The sequence below is a fragment of the Schistosoma haematobium genome, chromosome ZW (assembly GCF_000699445.3).
Source record: "Schistosoma haematobium chromosome ZW, whole genome shotgun sequence".
NCBI lineage: Eukaryota > Metazoa > Platyhelminthes > Trematoda > Strigeidida > Schistosomatidae > Schistosoma > Schistosoma haematobium.
In genome coordinates this window covers 53,861,937-53,879,774 of record NC_067195.1, presented here as the reverse complement: position 1 = coordinate 53,879,774, position 17,838 = coordinate 53,861,937, and the positions used below count along the sequence as shown (strand labels likewise).

The 17,838-nt window shown below is 35.7% G+C and overlaps 1 protein-coding gene across 1 annotated transcript in view; it reads right to left on the bottom strand.

Moving 5' to 3' along the window:
* Positions 1 to 17,838, bottom strand: part of MS3_00003888 (uncharacterized protein) — a 46,278-nt gene that overhangs the window by 16,545 nt on the left and 11,895 nt on the right. Inside the window, exons 5-10 of the mRNA XM_051211761.1 lie at positions 16,877 to 16,966; positions 13,769 to 13,907; positions 12,570 to 12,746; positions 10,694 to 11,045; positions 7,538 to 7,587; positions 1,116 to 1,530 (exon numbers count right to left, since the gene is read on the bottom strand). Coding sequence (XP_051071859.1) covers positions 1,116 to 1,530; positions 7,538 to 7,587; positions 10,694 to 11,045; positions 12,570 to 12,746; positions 13,769 to 13,907; positions 16,877 to 16,966 — 1,223 coding nt within the window. The remainder of the gene's footprint in view (positions 1 to 1,115; positions 1,531 to 7,537; positions 7,588 to 10,693; positions 11,046 to 12,569; positions 12,747 to 13,768; positions 13,908 to 16,876; positions 16,967 to 17,838) is intronic.

Here is a 17,838-nt window from a genome sequence, read left to right as displayed (position 1 = left end):
ATTCAATTGATTTAGTTACGTACGTTCATTAAATAAAACAATCAATAAGACAATGAGTGTCAGAAAATAAATATCCATGGAAATAAAGGGAATAATTTAAACATGATGTGTCATTTAGATTGAATAATAGCTTCAAAATAAACACCCACTAGAAAGACCTTTTTAACAGATAGTTTTTTTGTTTGTAGAAATTCGTTTAGTTCGGAGATAGTTTCCGTTATCACATAAACAAACAGGTGTATATATGACTAAGACGCCCTGTACTCTAATGGCACCGCCATTGATCACTGCTTTGTCAGCCAGTGTGTTAGTCTATGATTACCATACAAGCTTAATTGACTATTCATTTAACTTCAAACAATTTCCATCAGAAACTACCGTCATTCTTATCAAGTCAGTGAAACTGGGAAAGTAGAGAGATGTCTATCGTGTATCAACAACATTTCCGTAACGCGGATGTTCAGTAATTTTTGTGTGAGCACAGTGATGATGACTCACTTTGTGTCGCAATCTTGAAATACTGGCTTCGGTGGCTTGAAGATGTGCTACGAATATCATCCCAAAAACTTCCACAACGTACTTTATTTGACAACACTGAGACTTGTTGAAAAAATGCATTTTAATAAGAATTAAATTTCCAATGATTATGCAGTGAATATGATTAGAATACGCCAAAGTCTCTAACTAATTGTCTCAAAGTAAAGTGAAATCTCTTTAAATCAACGAGTGGGGAATTGTAAATAAATATATGAATAAGCATCATGTATGCTGTTATTATAAATTTGTCGAAAGTTGCTCGAATCCATAGATTCCAAATATTAATCCTGTTTGTAACACTATAATTTATGGGTTTTTTGTCCTACATTTTGATTCTATAGTTTATTACTCTAAATGCTTGTCATTAGCTATTCGATTGACGGCATTGAGTTAATTCATCACACTTATCTCCTTTTTACTACATGAAATCCTGAAATAAAACGAAATACAGTTAGTTTGTTTACAATTCATTAAATCTTTTAAATGCTAGGATAAGACAGTTAATGACAACTTCACGTGTAATATATACAGAAAACACAATTAATACAGGAACAAAAATTAGAACGAATAGTTTATACCTAATCTGTGATGCATTCAAGCCAGGATTGCCACGTTTCGATGCAAACAATTGAATTGCAGGTGACGCGTTATCAAATACCCGACAAAAGCATAATAAGGAACATGCTAGTACTGCGGACAATGTTTTACCATCGGTACAATGTATAACACAAATATTGTTCGATTTTTGAGCTAACCATAACCTTGCATTTAAGCATAATTCAATTAATGATTTTAGCGCTGGAGCACGGTGTGCTTCGAAACCACGATGTGATACTCTACCATGAAACCAATGATCTGAACGATATGGACGATTACTAAGATTATAAACAGCATAAGCATCTGAAAAACGTGCATCTAGCATATTTTGCATTTCTTCCATGGAATTCACATTGGCAAGCACTTCAAATCCACTTTCAATGGGGAAAGATGTAACTAAAGCATAAAGGACAGTGTTTTTTTAGTAAATTCGTACAAAGAAAATGAATTAAATTGAAAAGTAAAAACACATGTTTTTACATAGATCGGCATCGAGTTGAGAAAATTGTTAAATCTCGTTAATATCACGAACCGAATTCATTTGGAACACCATCAAAAACCTTGAAGTACAAGAAAGCCGTTTCGTCTTAATACTGTAATTCCCAGCAGTACGCATCCACGACTGTACGATCGGGAATCAAGCCCAAGAACCTCGTACTGATACGCGAACGCCTAATCTCTAAACCACCAAGTCAGAATCTGATGGTATAAAAGTCTAGTTTCAATCAACCAGCGAAATAGTATTACCTACCATTGTCTTCGATGCGTATCTTCCTCGAATCCGAAATGGTTGCTCAACTTAATTGGTCACTGCTACTCACTATATATATGCAGTAAAATAGGTATAATCTAATAAGCACATCAGTTATTTAAATATTAAACACTTAATTTTATTCATTATATAAAGATCATCAGTGAGTAATCCTCACGTGCTTAGACTGAAGAACGTCGAGTACGTATTACGTTGACAACAATAACCTATAATCTGCAGAGGCTATTTCCCTTATATCTGACTCTAATAAATAATATCCCGTTAACTGAGCATTTGATTTACTTATCTGAATACATAAATATTGGTACAAGGGGGCACCAGATACATAAGCGCCATACAATAATAATGAGAATGGTAAGAGATAAATGATGTAAGGTGTGTGTAAAAGACGGAACAAAAGCGACCACAAATTAGTGTATGGTATAGAAATAATAATAATGGGGGAAACGGAAAGGTACAACCAGAAACAATTTTTTCAGTTGAAGAAGTTATGGTCACCTTTTATGAAGAAAGTAAAAGAAGGTTACAGCAGGATCGCCACTGGCTTCTATTCTGAGCCATATCTGACAAAGTCTCTAGCCACTGCGTTGCACCATCTCTAGGACACCAACCAAGGAGTCGTGAAGGACCAGCACAAGCCAGTCCTATGCGGCTTTCTTTCATACCACGACACCATGTCATACACTGACCACCTCCCCGCCTTTTCCAACCAGTCCCAGTGACGGTAAATAATGCACGACGTGGAACTCTCTGAGACGACATTCGTAGAACATGTCCAAGCCACTGAAGTCGATATTTCAAGATGGTGACACCAATTGAATTATCGTCTCTGCGCCCAAATACACGATGCCATACCTCTGCATTACTAACATGGTGTTGCCACTGGATGTCAGCAATCCTTCGGATACAACGATGATAAAACACAGAGTCGTTGAACATCCTCAACTCGGAGAGGCCAGGTTTCACAAGCATAGAGCAAAACTGCTCTCATTGACGCGTTGTAGATCCGACCTTTTACAGCCAGCCTAACATCACGAAGGCACCAACGACGGCCCAGATTGGCATAAGCCACTCTATCTTTCGCTATACGTGCATTGATTTCATCACTCACGCCACCACCAGCACTTATGCAGCTACCTATATACACGAACTTCTCGACTACTTCTATCTGCTCATCATCCAGGGTGAGTACAGGATTAGAATCCTGCCAGTCTTGTAGAAGTATTTTGCACTTCGAAGGTGCAAAGCACATACCATACCTACAGACATTAATTGCCAACTGATGAGGTGCAGGTTGCATGGCTTGGGTATTATCGCACAGTAAGACAATATCATCAGCATACTCAAGGTCGACAAGTCTTTCTCCAGGTGTTTGGTGGAGGGTGTATATGTGATCAATACATCGCTGACCAGAACGAAAACCAGCCTGCTTCTCGCGAGTCAATCTTTCTCGTGTTTTGAACAACCTACGAAGTATGACGGAAGCCAATAGCTTAGACGCAATCGCAAGTAGACTTATCCTCCGATATTTGTTACGGGAACGACGTGAACCCTTTTTAAAGATAGGGACAACTATCGACTCATTCCATGACGATGGTACACTCTCTAGTTCCCAGACCTTTGTAAACAACAGTCAGTTCCCTAGCCAGAAAGCCACCACCATCTTTAAAAAGATTCGGACGTAAGTCATCTGGGCACGGTGATTTGTAGCGTTTCAAGAATCGGAGTTCCTTGTGAACTTCCATCCTCGTAGATTGTTTCGCTCACATCAGACTTCTTGCTGCCAGTGGCTAGGATGAGTTGGAAGAGCTTCCGGTAGTTACCAGATGCAGCTGCTGCTTCCAGCTCATAGGCATGCTCCGACCACCAGGCTTCTCGGTCCTTACGCAAGCTTTGCTCAATTTCATTACGCAACGTCCTTCGTTTGTGGTCAAACTCACGGTCACCCGGAGTAGACCGACGGGCTTCGATAAGTTGTGAGGAGCCTGAAGAAACCCAGCGCTTATAATCGGGACGTTTCGCGAAGCTGCAAACGAACTTACCATTTTCATGGCGTCACGCAATTCTAACCAATGCTTATTTATACTTTTCGGTGGGATAGTAGCTAGCCTATAAGCTAGCTCGGTTCGATACTTATTTGCTACACAATCTGCAATCAATTTACTGACAAATCCGTTTAGGGCGATGAATTCGTTGGCTAGTGAAAAGTAAGGTAAGATTGGCGCAAACAACGGCATGATCAGGGTCCAGAGAGGTACTCCTAAAGGAGCGGCAGTGGCACATCGGCGATGACTATGCCGGAAGTTACTGCTAGCCAGAAACAGATTGTGGTCTGTGCACAGCTGCAGTAGACAGTCCCCGTTATCTGACCTGCGACCAACAAGTCTCCATCGGCTATTATTATTAAGTGAATGTGAAATGTGTGAATTCTGATTGGAGTGTGCACAGTTGTCATCTCATCAGGTTTGTGTGAGAGCCCGGGTGCCCAGACCGAAGCAGCTGGTTTTCTTAGTGGTAGACAAATAATAATTACTTTGATTATTATTAATCCTCTTTCTTCCAATTACTCAATGTTAGTTTATAATCGATGTGTTATTATATAACTATTATGTGACGCGTGTACTCAATGAGTATTATTTCATTATTGTAAATTATAAAATAATTAAATGGGCTTATTACAAATCAATAGGGTAGGAAGTATATCTGTGAGTATCATTCAATTGAAATGATGATTTGAGAGTAACAATCAAGACATCTAGGTAGAATTTAGTCAAATGTACTTAACTTTATAATACGGAAAGCTTTAGACATTCACAATTTTGTGAGTACAAAAACAATTTGTTATATCCAACTTTTTACTATGGCTGTAATTTGCAGTTTTATTTTATTTATTTCATTGTTCCTTCTCTTTTCATTGTTCACTATTGAGTTTACAGAGATGATTCTCATTTATTCTATTTTTCTATCACTATTATTATTACAAAGACCGTTTCTACCTCGATACCTTGGTTATCATTCTCAGATCTTCATCTCAACAATACTAACAGATACATTTTCCATCTGGTTGTGTATTTATCATGTTTCAATAACAATTTATTTACTTAAAAAGACGTAGTCACATTTCACACAAAACTAATCAAATTACAACTGACAGGCAATTATTTGTTGACCTATAATTTATCAGATATGTAAACATACAATTGTACAGCCTGGTAAAAGAACTCGTTGAAAAGAATTCCCCTACCGAATAAACTGAATATATTTGAATTATATGGCAATTTTTAAGAATAAATTTTCCATTATATGATATTTGTAGAAAAAACAAAGGGATAACAAGAATCATTAATGCGGATCTGATGATCCTGAACTCTGACCATTAAATAGGCGAAATTTCTGAAATTTTATTAAACACATGACGAGCAATCACAGAACATGGTTTCAAACTATTTTTAGATTATTTTAAACAGTTCTGCTAAGAAAATGGAACTGATCGTTTACACCCTGTTCATTGCATCAACGATAATTTATAACGGTCAGGCAAACTAGGCTTTGTTGGAACGAAAAAGCGATGGGAGTCTGAGCCAAGTAATCACCCTAACGAATTATATCTTATTCTGTCGTTCCGGAACGCCGCCTGCGGCTCTTCTAAAGTTACTGTCGGTCCAAAGCCCAAGTAAGAAGGAGGGTAGGGCATAGGGACGCCAACCCCATCCCGTAGAAGAAATGATAATAAAAAACCCTAAACAGAATAAACAATTTAAACCATCTAAACTCTGCTCTCCGAGTTACAGGAAGAATTATGACGCCTCATAACGAAGGCTGAGATTCTTCGGAAGTCACGAGGTCGATGAACCATCTAAAAATCAGACCAACAATTAATATAGCTACATGGAATGTTCGGACAATGTGGGAGACCAGAAGGACCAGTCAAATAACTACGGAATGAGGAGATACGACATGGAGGTGCTCAGAATCAGCAAAACATATTGGACCCAAACTGGACAGAAAAGGTTAGATTCGGGAGAGATGTTGCTGTACTCCAGTCACGAAAAGGGAAATGCTCCAAACACTGAGGGAGTGGCTCTGATGCTGTCCAAACAAGCACGAAATGCATTTATAGGATGGGCATCTCACGGATCCATGATCATCAAAGCATCCTTCAAAACAAAGAAGGACGGAATCACAATGCATGTTATCCAATGTTATGCACACAACAATGATAGCAATGACGACAATAAAGATCAGTTCTACGAGAGGCTGCAATCGATCATAGCGAAGCGCCCAGGAAACCACCTGACCACCCCAATGTGAGACCTAAACGCCAAAGTCGGAATGAACAACACCGGATATGTAGATATCATGGGACGACATGGACTAGGAGAAAGGAATGAGAACGGTGAGAGATTTGCAAGTCTGTGTGTATTCAACAAACTGGTTATAGGCTGCACAATGTCCTCACACAAATGCATACACAAAGCTACATGGGTCTCACTGGGTCACACTGCAGAGAACCAGATCGTTCATATTTACATCAGTAAAAAATTCGTAAGATACATAGAAGACGTGAGAACCAGGAGAGAAGCTGACATATCTTCAGATCACCACCAACTGGTGGTTGCCAAGGTGAAACTAAAGCTAAATAAACATTGAACTGAGTAAACAACATTACAAAGGTTCAATACAGTCTTCCTTCCAGATACTGACAACCTCAACGAATTCAAGATATATACTTATTTTTTACACCTAATGCTAAGCTTGAAAGTAAAGCTTTTTCCACATTTCCCGCCTTTGACTTCCATCTAAAATTCAAGTCTAGTAGATTCTATGACAACGATTAGTAGTTATCAAGCATTCATGTACCATACATAACAAAAAAGAAATTAAATGTTATCTCCCTAAGTATTATGGGAAAGATTACATATATGATGAAATTATAATCACATAAGCTACACAATTCATTTTCACTTAGTTAGAGTATTGGATCAGTTATTTGAAAACCAGTCTTTCAGTAACTGGGTTTAATATCAAGGTTCCGCTTCAACTATTTCAATTTAGGTAGTCAGGCAGTATCCTAGTATCAGACAACAATGAAAATCCATTGCACCTAAACTGTGTTGGATCGCTGGCATTTACACTATGATATCCGAAGTGTGAAAATCTGCAGTAAATTTGTAGTTCGTTCTTGCCGAACATTGGTGTTAGTAAATAATTGGAAATCAGATTATACTATGTAACTGTAACCAGAAAAATACAATCACAGAACCACTGGAGAACGAAAACACCATCGAGAATTCATAATAAACATGAACCCAAACTTAATTATTAACGGTATCAGATGTCTAACAGCGAGCTATTCTTTACTTCACCAATAGGCATCCTATATGAGTGAAGGATTACACAACACAATGAAGGTGGTGAGTAGAGGAATATAAATTTTATGAAACGCTGCACATTTGTATTTAAACCTGATGAACATAATCGTGGATGCTGTTAAGAAGCTTAAATAAAAGTGAACAAGTTCGCAATAGTAGGCAACAACAATGAAAATGTTAAGTACGAACCTTATAGAAACTTCCATAAAATATTGACACGAATATATTACTGTGAGTAGGATTATTAACGATTACTAACCTGCTATACGTGAAGTGATAAACTGGAAATCAAGCTCTGTATTTAACGTGCTGAAAGATAAGTGTACAAAAATAGGGAGATGCTTTTATTATAACCCAACAGTATCATCAGCAAATAACTCAGAGACAATATTTTTAAACACAAAAGTTGCGTAAATTATTAAATGACAGTTATAAAATTAACAAAAAAATTCTATAAGTAACGTTACCACCTATAAACTGAACAAGCAGAAGTTTGATTTATTAATTGATAGACCGACGTAACGTTAATCTGAGTCTAAAACGTCGGGTTTATAAATTGGTGAAAGTAGGCCTATTATAACCTCCGCTAAGTTGAGTATGTTTGGTGGCTCTCTTAGTGGTTGATCGTAAGTCTCCAAGGGATTATTTAAATCAGATGATAACACCGTGCAGTTAGTACCTAAATCCGGGTACTGTGTGTTGGGGCATAGTGATATTATTTCAACCGATGAAAATGTTTTAAAACACCAGCTTTGGCGATTTGGATATGTTTTACTAATGTCACCCCAGTGACTTTCACATTATGCACTGTTTTAAAACTGGATGGAAAAAAGAGAAGAGCTAGTTGATTTATGGGATGGCGCCGTGGAGCGAATGATAGTTGTATAAAACTAGGATACATGTATTAAAAACTATTGTTGAAACAGTAAAATCATTATAAGCTACTCGTATCACTAATATGAATGAATATTAACTTACCTTATGTACATGAGATTTCATAAGACTATAATTGCAGTTTGCTTTTCTGAAAGCTGTTTAGTTAACCCATAAAAAAGCATACTAAATATTACTAGCATACTTGATTAAAGTATTTCTTAGTTATTGACAATACGTGGATTTGCCTGTATGTACGCCTATCAGCAATTGATGAAACCCAGTAATCAAAACTAGGTACACATACTTAAAGCTTTGAAAAATATACTTTGTGCAGGCTGTTATATCCCGATGAGAATAATGAATGGTAACTTTTGGGACCCATTTATGGACCAATACTATACGTATATTTTTATCGTATAATTTTAAAATGACTAAACTATTCATATTCGTGTTCCTCTCATCATAAGCTTTGTTTTGACATATGAACTGTTATTATACGATTTACCATTCGTGAGTTATATCCAGTCTATCAATTACTACCTCCCATATGCACAGCCACTTTTGGTTAAATCTTGTACAAATGTTGTTTCCTATTTTATGGTACGATGTGAATTGTCTGATTGGTACATAAACCCAGTATGTTTGAAATAAATTATTCATATCACAGAGGCTGAGATTAGTGTTCTGGACTTAACAGGTTGGGTAGGCGGGGAAGCAGGATCGCTAAGGACTCTAGACTGTTCGTACTGGTTTTATGCATCATTGGTCCGGTCGACAAATCACTGTTCTCTAATTGGCGGTATCATCACGTTGTACATCAATAGGGCACAGGGCTAAGTTATAACACAGTCAGTCAGTCAGTAACAACGTAGAACTCCGTACGTACGTACATCAGTTCGAGTTGCCACGCCACATTAGCATAGAGATGCAGTGGTCGATTCAAATCCCGTAGTGCTAGATGTAATAAAATTATAAGCTGTAATCAGAAAAATTAAGGTTTGAAGATGTTATTCAAGGAGTATAATCCAGTGAAATAAATTTGGAAAGAGAAAAAAGAAAGGGACATGAAGAATTCAGAAGATTAGAATTTGGGAGAACACAAAGAGTGGATGCACCTGCGCCATTGCAAACGATTTTGAGCCATGTCATTCAGAGTCTCTAACCATCGATTGCTATCATCTCGCGGTCCCCAACCAGGTAGTCTACACCTACCAATATGACTCAGTCCACTTGTCAGTGACTTCATGGACTTGTGCCATGTTTTGGTTTGGCCGCCCCTAGCTTTCTTTCAACCTACTCCTATACCATTGAACATCGCACGTCGAGGCAGTCGGTCGTTGGGCATATGCAACACGTGTCCCAGCCATCTCAACTGATGAAGTTTCACTACGTCATCAATTGATTTGCCATCCTTACCTAGTACCCGTTTCCTAACAACTGCATTACTTACTCGGTGGTCCCAGGATATACGAGCAATATTTCTAAGACACCTACGATCAAATACTCGTAACCTACGGATATCCTCTACTCTTACCGGCCATGTTTCACTGCCATAAAGTAGGACGGAACGAACTAATGATGATTCCCAATTGTTCAAATTAAAACAAATAAATAACGAGTTCAGACGTGAGATCAAATTGTTGAAAGTAAAAAAAAAACGTTTTAACCACTCAGTAAATCACTAATGAAATTATGATTAGTACGTTTAGGATATAAATTTTGACGACATGGTAACAGGATTAAAATACGTGTTCAATTAAATGGATGTCAACACTTATGTTATAATCAGTGAAGGGTTTTGTGGAGATTGTAGTAATTTAATAATTGAATTCATGAGTCAATTGAAGCTAGACCACCATTGAAAACCTGAAAGCACTAGACGGCCGTTTCATCTTAGTATGGGACTTCTCAGTAGTGTGCATTCAACTTTCTCACAAATGTAACTTGTGACTTAATAATAATAACTGATAATAAAGTAATATTTTCGCTTCTCTGCCCCCTCCCCAAACGAAGAAAAAAGACAAACGACAATTATTATATGATAATGATGAATAGAGTTTAAAACTATTCGAATAAATCAGTAGAATACTGATCGATAAATAATGGGCAATGCAATGATACGATATAATCAATTGATAATTCCTTACACAATATGGAATAATTGATGCACGATTTCCAAATGAATTGATATCAGAAAACAATAAAACTGACTAAGACAACACATTTTATTTTATTAGTTAACTAAGATGATTAAATGAAAAAATAATAATGATTTGATAGTTTATTGTATGTTGCCCATCATATCCCAATGAAATGAGGACCTAACAATTAAACGTAATTATTGCCTGTTAATATTATATCGACATGAATGCGCACTTCTGAGGAGTCCCATACGAGGATGAAACAGCCGTCCAGTGCTTTCAGGTTTTCCATGGTGGTTTAGCTTTAATTGACTCATGATTTCAACTATTGAGATAAATGTAAATTGTTGTAATTTGAGCATAAATGAAGAAAAATGACAACAACAAATAGTACTCACGTAGAAACAGTCCCAATAACTTTAGTTGATGCATCTCGTATATTACGAATTAAATTGCCAGCGCCTCCTTTAATCATACCAAGCATATTACTCATAGATTGATTGGATAATTGTTGATTACTTGAAATTTGATTAACTGTAGGTGCTTGAGTTGTTATGACTACTGTTGATGATGATGACAATGATGATGGTGGATTAAAACTAACTGTTGGATTTAATTTTTGTTGTGAGGGCAATGTTGGAGGATTGGGTCTAGATGGTTTATTAGATGACGGTTGTGGATTTGTAACAACATTATTTTCTGAATGCATTGATCTCGGATGATAATCACTAACTTTAGGATCATTACGATCTATAAAGTAAGAGGAATGAGTAAATTTTCAATGTTTTAAAGTCTTTTAAATTTGATTTTAAGGTGAAGATAATTTAACTACATTTTTCCGTCAAAAGAAAAACACTTATTTCAAAGTATTCTGCAAGATGTATTGATTAAAATACATCCTTACAAATCATCATCAAAATGATGGGCTTGTGAGTGCCTTCAATGGTTATTTGTAGTTAAAGAACTTGTCAGGGCATGAACTACATTATCCATAATTTAATAATCATTTACAGACTTGTGTATTCTATTTTGAGCTACATTTTAGGTGCGAATGGTAATCATATTCTACCCTGTTACTCAAATCAAAATGAGATTTGAGCGTGCAGGAAACTCAGTGGTTAAAACCTGTGTATTTTATCATAACTAAATCACTGCTCCACTGTCTGTTAAAAGCAATGCCTTATCCTATATAAAACAATTCTATTAAGCTAATGGGGATAAAAATGCTTTTAATAAATAATAAACACAAAACAACAGGTAACTAGAAAATAGAGTGATATTTCAAGTGGTTGGTAGTAAACGCCGGAAGATCTTGGATCTAGCATTCATGCTAGTTGGCACATGTTAGTAAGGTATACCTGAAATCTTGAGGTAAATTATACGCTATGTAGGACTCGAACCCACGTCAGCTTCAAGATTGCAGAAACACCTTGCTGACGAGTGTCAACTAAAGAAAACCTAGGTCGATGATCTCCTGTTGACTACTTACAATCTCAACATAGTGAATGTGATGTCAATTCCCTCGAACTAGTGCCTACATACTAACTTGATTAACAGAATTTGATCAGCACAATATAAATATATCACCATTGAGTAATTAATCAGCTGTAAACAAATTGATTTACTTGGTTATTCTGTGAGCATACTTTACGGTAGACGATAGTATATAGCTTAACTCTCAAGTAAGCATTTGTGTACTCAATCTTATAGCAAATATCTAAAAAGCTTATTGAACTGAGATAAAGGTTGTTTCAGCGAATAGTCAAACGATAAATATCAATGTCGATATAAGTGAGTAAGACATATCGTCAAACTCAGTTTAATAGAAATAAGTATCTGGAACAATATTAAATACCTTGACTTCATGACACTCAATTTATCAAACTTGATAAACATCCTGGTAACTTAATCTAGCTTAGAATGTTGACTTACCTTAATTAATTAAGAATTACGGAAATGCTAAATCAAAGTACAAGTAAGACAGTTTTATTGTTCTTTCAAATAAACAGTTAATATTTTCTTATCACCATGACTTGACTTCTATAAGCACTTATGATGAGAAATTGTCATGATTGAAAAGAAAAGACTACATAGGAATCTGAATATTAGTCACTGGTTAGGATACTGAATCAAATAGTTATTAATTTTCGGCTGATTTCTGTCTGACAGAATGAAAAATAACAGATTAGACAAAATCATACAATTAACTACCAGAATTTGGAACTTATTAGGTGAGATTTAAAGTTGTATTGTCTGATTCAAACAATTACTTACTGATTGGCTGGCTTGTAGGATTAGCTGTAACGTTTACATTACGTCTTTTAGCAACTTCTTCCAACAGAGGAATAGAACCACTTACTCGAACTTCTCTCATAGACGCCAATTCAGATAACTCACCAAGAATTTCATTTATGTTAGGACGTTGAGATGGATTTATGAGAAGTAATTGTCCTGAAAGAAAAAAATGGGTAACATTTAGTTTGACTAGATTACTTGTGATAATAACAACAGATATAAGTCAACATCACAAGCAACCGCTCAAAACTAGAAAGTCCTTAACAGCCATTAGGTCGCAGTGCGGCACTCCTTAGAAGTGCGCATCAACGACCATGACCTTCAGGTATGACAACAAACACACTCCTTAAACCATTGAGCCGACATCTAATGGTTTACATGCTTAACTCCAACTGATTTGCGCAACCATTTTACGATGTGGTCAGTGGTTAGCTGTCCCATACTAGACAAGATTGAACTCTAGTGTTTACAGCTTCTCTCTAGAACTTCAAGAATCGCCGCTCAAAATTAGTCATTGATGAGCATACGACTATATATATATATATATATACATATATATATATATATATATATATATATATATCACCCTTCTGGTTTCTTAGGATTCAAGATTTGATGATTTCTGAGAACTTGCAAGTGGCTAGGAACATTGTACAAAACGTACAGGGTGACGAAATGTATTCATTCAGAACGATTCTAGTTAATCTACTTTGGAATATGGATACTAGATGAGTGCCTATAAATCACCTGTAATTACAAGTTAATATATATTCCGATAGTAAATGGCAGTGGAATACAGGGAGTACATTTTCGTCCATTTGAAACTTATCAGATGGATGTAATCGCATTTGTGTTGACGTTCGCAAAAATACTGGGACACTGTTAGTGGATATCGGGACTCAGTTGCTTGGTGGACTCGACGCTAGAAACGATAGGTACTGAATCGGAGACTGTGTGAAAACCAATAATTGGAAGCAGATACGTCTAAAAGATAAGCCCGAAATAGGATGAAGATTAGTATCCTGAATTCCATTTCTAACCAGAATCCGAGAATAAGATGATAAAACCTCGAGTATTGTTTACTAACTTAGTGACATATTACTCTGAAGTACACTTAATTAACGTGTAATGAAAGCAAACCTATTTCGAAGTAACACTAAAACAAGAGGTAAACTTACGAATTAAACTGCAAAATGGTGCATTCACTGAACTTATTGATGCCGGTATACTATAATTAGCATTGAGAATAGCCAATTTCGATGAATCCTCAAATGGATGATAAGTACATGTTAAATAAAATAATATACAACCTAAAGCCTTAAATAAAAAAAATGATAAAATAAACATTAAAATATTGAGTAGTTCCATTTGTAATAAACAATGATAATAATGATACTTTCTAGATAAATAAAATATAGTTTCTTAAAAATACAAATTGAGTATAGAAATATTGCTTTTAAATTCAATCCCAACATTCTAGATGTATACTAATACAAACAGGTTTTGAACATCAACACACAATTAAAATTATTCGAATAATTCTGAGTCAATTAACAGTTTATAACATTTTGAACTACAATTCACTTGGTATTGTTTTACTTGAGTCTTCCCATTGATGTTTAGGACTGCGATTGATTAGTCTCTTATTGGCATATGTGCATACTGTGCGTATTGCCTCGATATTTCCTTAATTTACAAGTATTATAAGCAATGATGGATAGTGGCGAGCAGTGGAATCCAGGACGCGCGTCTCGTCCTATTTGGGACTCGTCGGCTGGACGTACCTGCATCTCAGAGTGGATGTTCTCTCCGGGACTCGAACCCAGTGCCGTTCGCTTCAAACGCCATCGCGTTATCCACTTAGCTACTGAGTCCTGATAGCTAATTGCTTGTGAAATGGGGTGAAGTTTAATTCACTTGGTATTGTTTTACTTAAATCTTCCCATTGATGTTTAGGACTGCGATTGGTCAAGACTCAGTAGGTAAGTGGATAACGCTATGGCGTTTGAAGCGAACGGCACTGGGTTCGAGTCCCAGAGAGAACATCCACTCTGAGATGCAGGTACGTCCAGCCGACGAGTCCCAAATAGGACGAGACGCGCGTCCTGGATTCCACTGCTCGCCACTATCCATCTTTGCTTATAATTTCGAATAATGTTATCAAAATTTCTTTTTAAAAAATCCTGCATTATCTAAACATTTTTTCAGTTTATTATTATAGTTTATTGTCAAACAAAGGTAAACAGACATCACAAATCTATCAAGTTCTATTGAATATTAACAAGAACGATTATCTTTATTGAGGTTTTCGATTGATCTACAATACTAACGGATTTAAGGACAGCTGAGATATTCTAATACAAGCGGTCCTGTCGTGAACCTGAACATAATATTTTAAAAATTAGACACTACCATAAGAAAAAGAGAAAGTGAAGGAAAATCTTAATGTTTAGGCAGAACAACGTGGAGAAGTACAACTCAATAAACATTTTTTGAAACAGAACCATAACCCTTCATCCGTACACGAAATTAGCAAACAAAAAGTAGTACCAATCAATCAGAAAAGGGTAAAAGTCATACGAAAAACTGAATTGGAAAAAAATGTATTCCAGATTACCGCTATTCCTAGTAATACTCTAGTATTATTAACAAAAATTGAGTTTCCCGTGATCAACTTAACAAGTCCAAAATAATTACACCAACATAATATAATCGAAGTGGAATAAGACTGAAGACAATAAACAAATGAGTAGATAATTGGGATGGTTAAATCGTCTATAGACGGATGGGAGGACATGGGATCATTAATTTCAAAATAAAATTAGGTTATAGCAACTAATAGCGGAATTCATTATATTCAAAATAAAATAGATAAAAGATTACTAAAGCTCTTATGTTCTACCCTTGTTAGGGATGCTAGATCCCCAGAACTCATTTGGTAAACATCTTATTTTTGTAATTTTATTTTGAAAATCTGAATCTCTGGTTTGCGCGCCAAATGCGCCAATTTTTACCTTCAGATTGTATTTCCCACTTGGAAGGACCGTAAATGTCATTGGTTCGTTTTATCTTTTAATATACTATTTTGTTACTTTTCCCAAGGATATTTCTATTCTGTATATATATACTAGAGTTGTGCTTGTGGTGATTCATGCCTCTGGCTGCTTGTGGAATACACTTTCCCTCTTCTGAACCTGGACTTCTCCCTCTAGTTAGCGGGGCTAGAACGCATCTGAATAGTTAGTTTATTTGGTCATTGTGTTGCTTAGTCTTCGTTCCGTTCGCAGATTTACATGATCTCGTAATCTCTTCAAACATAACAACCCTATAGACAATAAGTTTAGTATGTCTGGTTCAATAAACGCTTGCAACACTTTATTTCTAATTGGTTTTCAGGCTCTTATGAATGTACAACTTCGATTATCAAACGAGAGAAGTACAACAATACGATTTACTACCAAGATCATTTCAATCATAAAAAATAAGAAAATGTTTCTGTACAGTTAATCTTGAACTTGAGATTATACAAGATTCTGAAAAAACTTTAACTTAAATGGTCGACAAAGTAATTTACGGAAAAGCTTACATTCATAATCTTATGAATTTTTCTAATCGGCTGTAAAGAATTTTGACATGGTTTACCTTTTTAGAAACATTTATTGATATCTAAAAAGTTAATATGAATTCCCCAAACCTTGGGATATGCGATGCTCTTTACGAAATGCTTTCATATAGTTAAGGGTTTAAACGCTCTAACAGACGGTCGGTACTAACTGTTTCAACTGACAAAGTAGTACTTCTTGGAAAAATGAAAAAACAACGGTGTGTTTAATGCTAAAACCGGTTTGCTGGATACAGAGTGTTTAACTAGAAAATTAGAAAAAGCCCGCTTCTAAAGCAATGATGAACATGTAGTCTGAGATTCGAAAGGATATGCCTCTTAATATTTGTTGGAAGATTTATGGATAAAACGTTTCATTCAAGAGAACAATGATTCCAAAACGCTTGCATATTTTTTCGAATCTTAATAAAACTTACTATAGTGTACATTTTAGCGTCTATATTTATTTAGAATTAAATTTAAATAAGTAAAACAATAGAAACTATCACTAAGAATAAGGATTAGAAACATAACCTAACACGATTTTGAGCAACTTAGATTGATGGTTACACAGCGATCTGACCAATAAGTTTCGATTGGCACTTAAGATTACACAACAATACCGCTTAATTAGTATGAAGATGGGTTACAGTTAAATGAATCTTTATTTTTAAAAATGACTTACCCAAATATCCGATGGAGTACCAATAAGATAATTTTGGTAAAGATCAAGCATTTCTGGAGCCCGATACATTGGTGTTGTGAAACGCTCCAGCTTAAGATAGCAGTTAAGACGATGTAAAAAAAACATGGTGAGGATGGAAAGAACGAACTACAAAACATACACATGAACTAGATAAAGATTGAATGAATGGTGAAAAGAATATAACATATGTTTTGAAAATCTATTCACAAAATAATTTATAACTGAAAGATAATATCAGTGTCAGAAGACAATGCACAATTCGAAGATCAATCATTGGTTCAACAGTGCCTATTGCTATTAGTAAAACATGATACCACTTAACAGATACAAATACTAGTGCGGGGTGTACTACTGATGTCGACAGATATAAGTAGTATGTATCATCAATCCAAAGTGGAATGCCTGGAGGCAGAAGGTTACGAAGATCAAAGAAAAGAGAACGAGAACAAATAATTATTGGTGTGGAAACGAAATAACAACGAAGTCCGAGACGATTGATCGACATTTTGCAGAAGGAACAATCAAGCTTGAGGTAATTGACTAATACTTCGCAAATGAAGAATTTTCTCCGATTTTACTAAGGTGCTCTATAATTTTGTATTCGATTGTCCCCATTGGTGTTCTCGTTCACCACACTAGTAAGCATTCAGTACAAAGGTACAACTATAAGAAAGTAGATATGACAAACAAATAATTTGACTGATAAAATAAGAATACAATCTTTTGTATAATATCTCTCAAGAAGATAGGATTTAGACTACAACATATGTCTTAAATATGTCTGATTTTGAGAAATACATAACTAAACAACAGGGATGAACTTATTTAGCGCTTAAACTCTAAAGTCTAGATAAGAGGTTGTGTAAACGATTTAAAGTGAAATAATTAACCCAAAATATCTTACTCAAATGTGGAATACAGAAATGCCCAAACTTTAAATA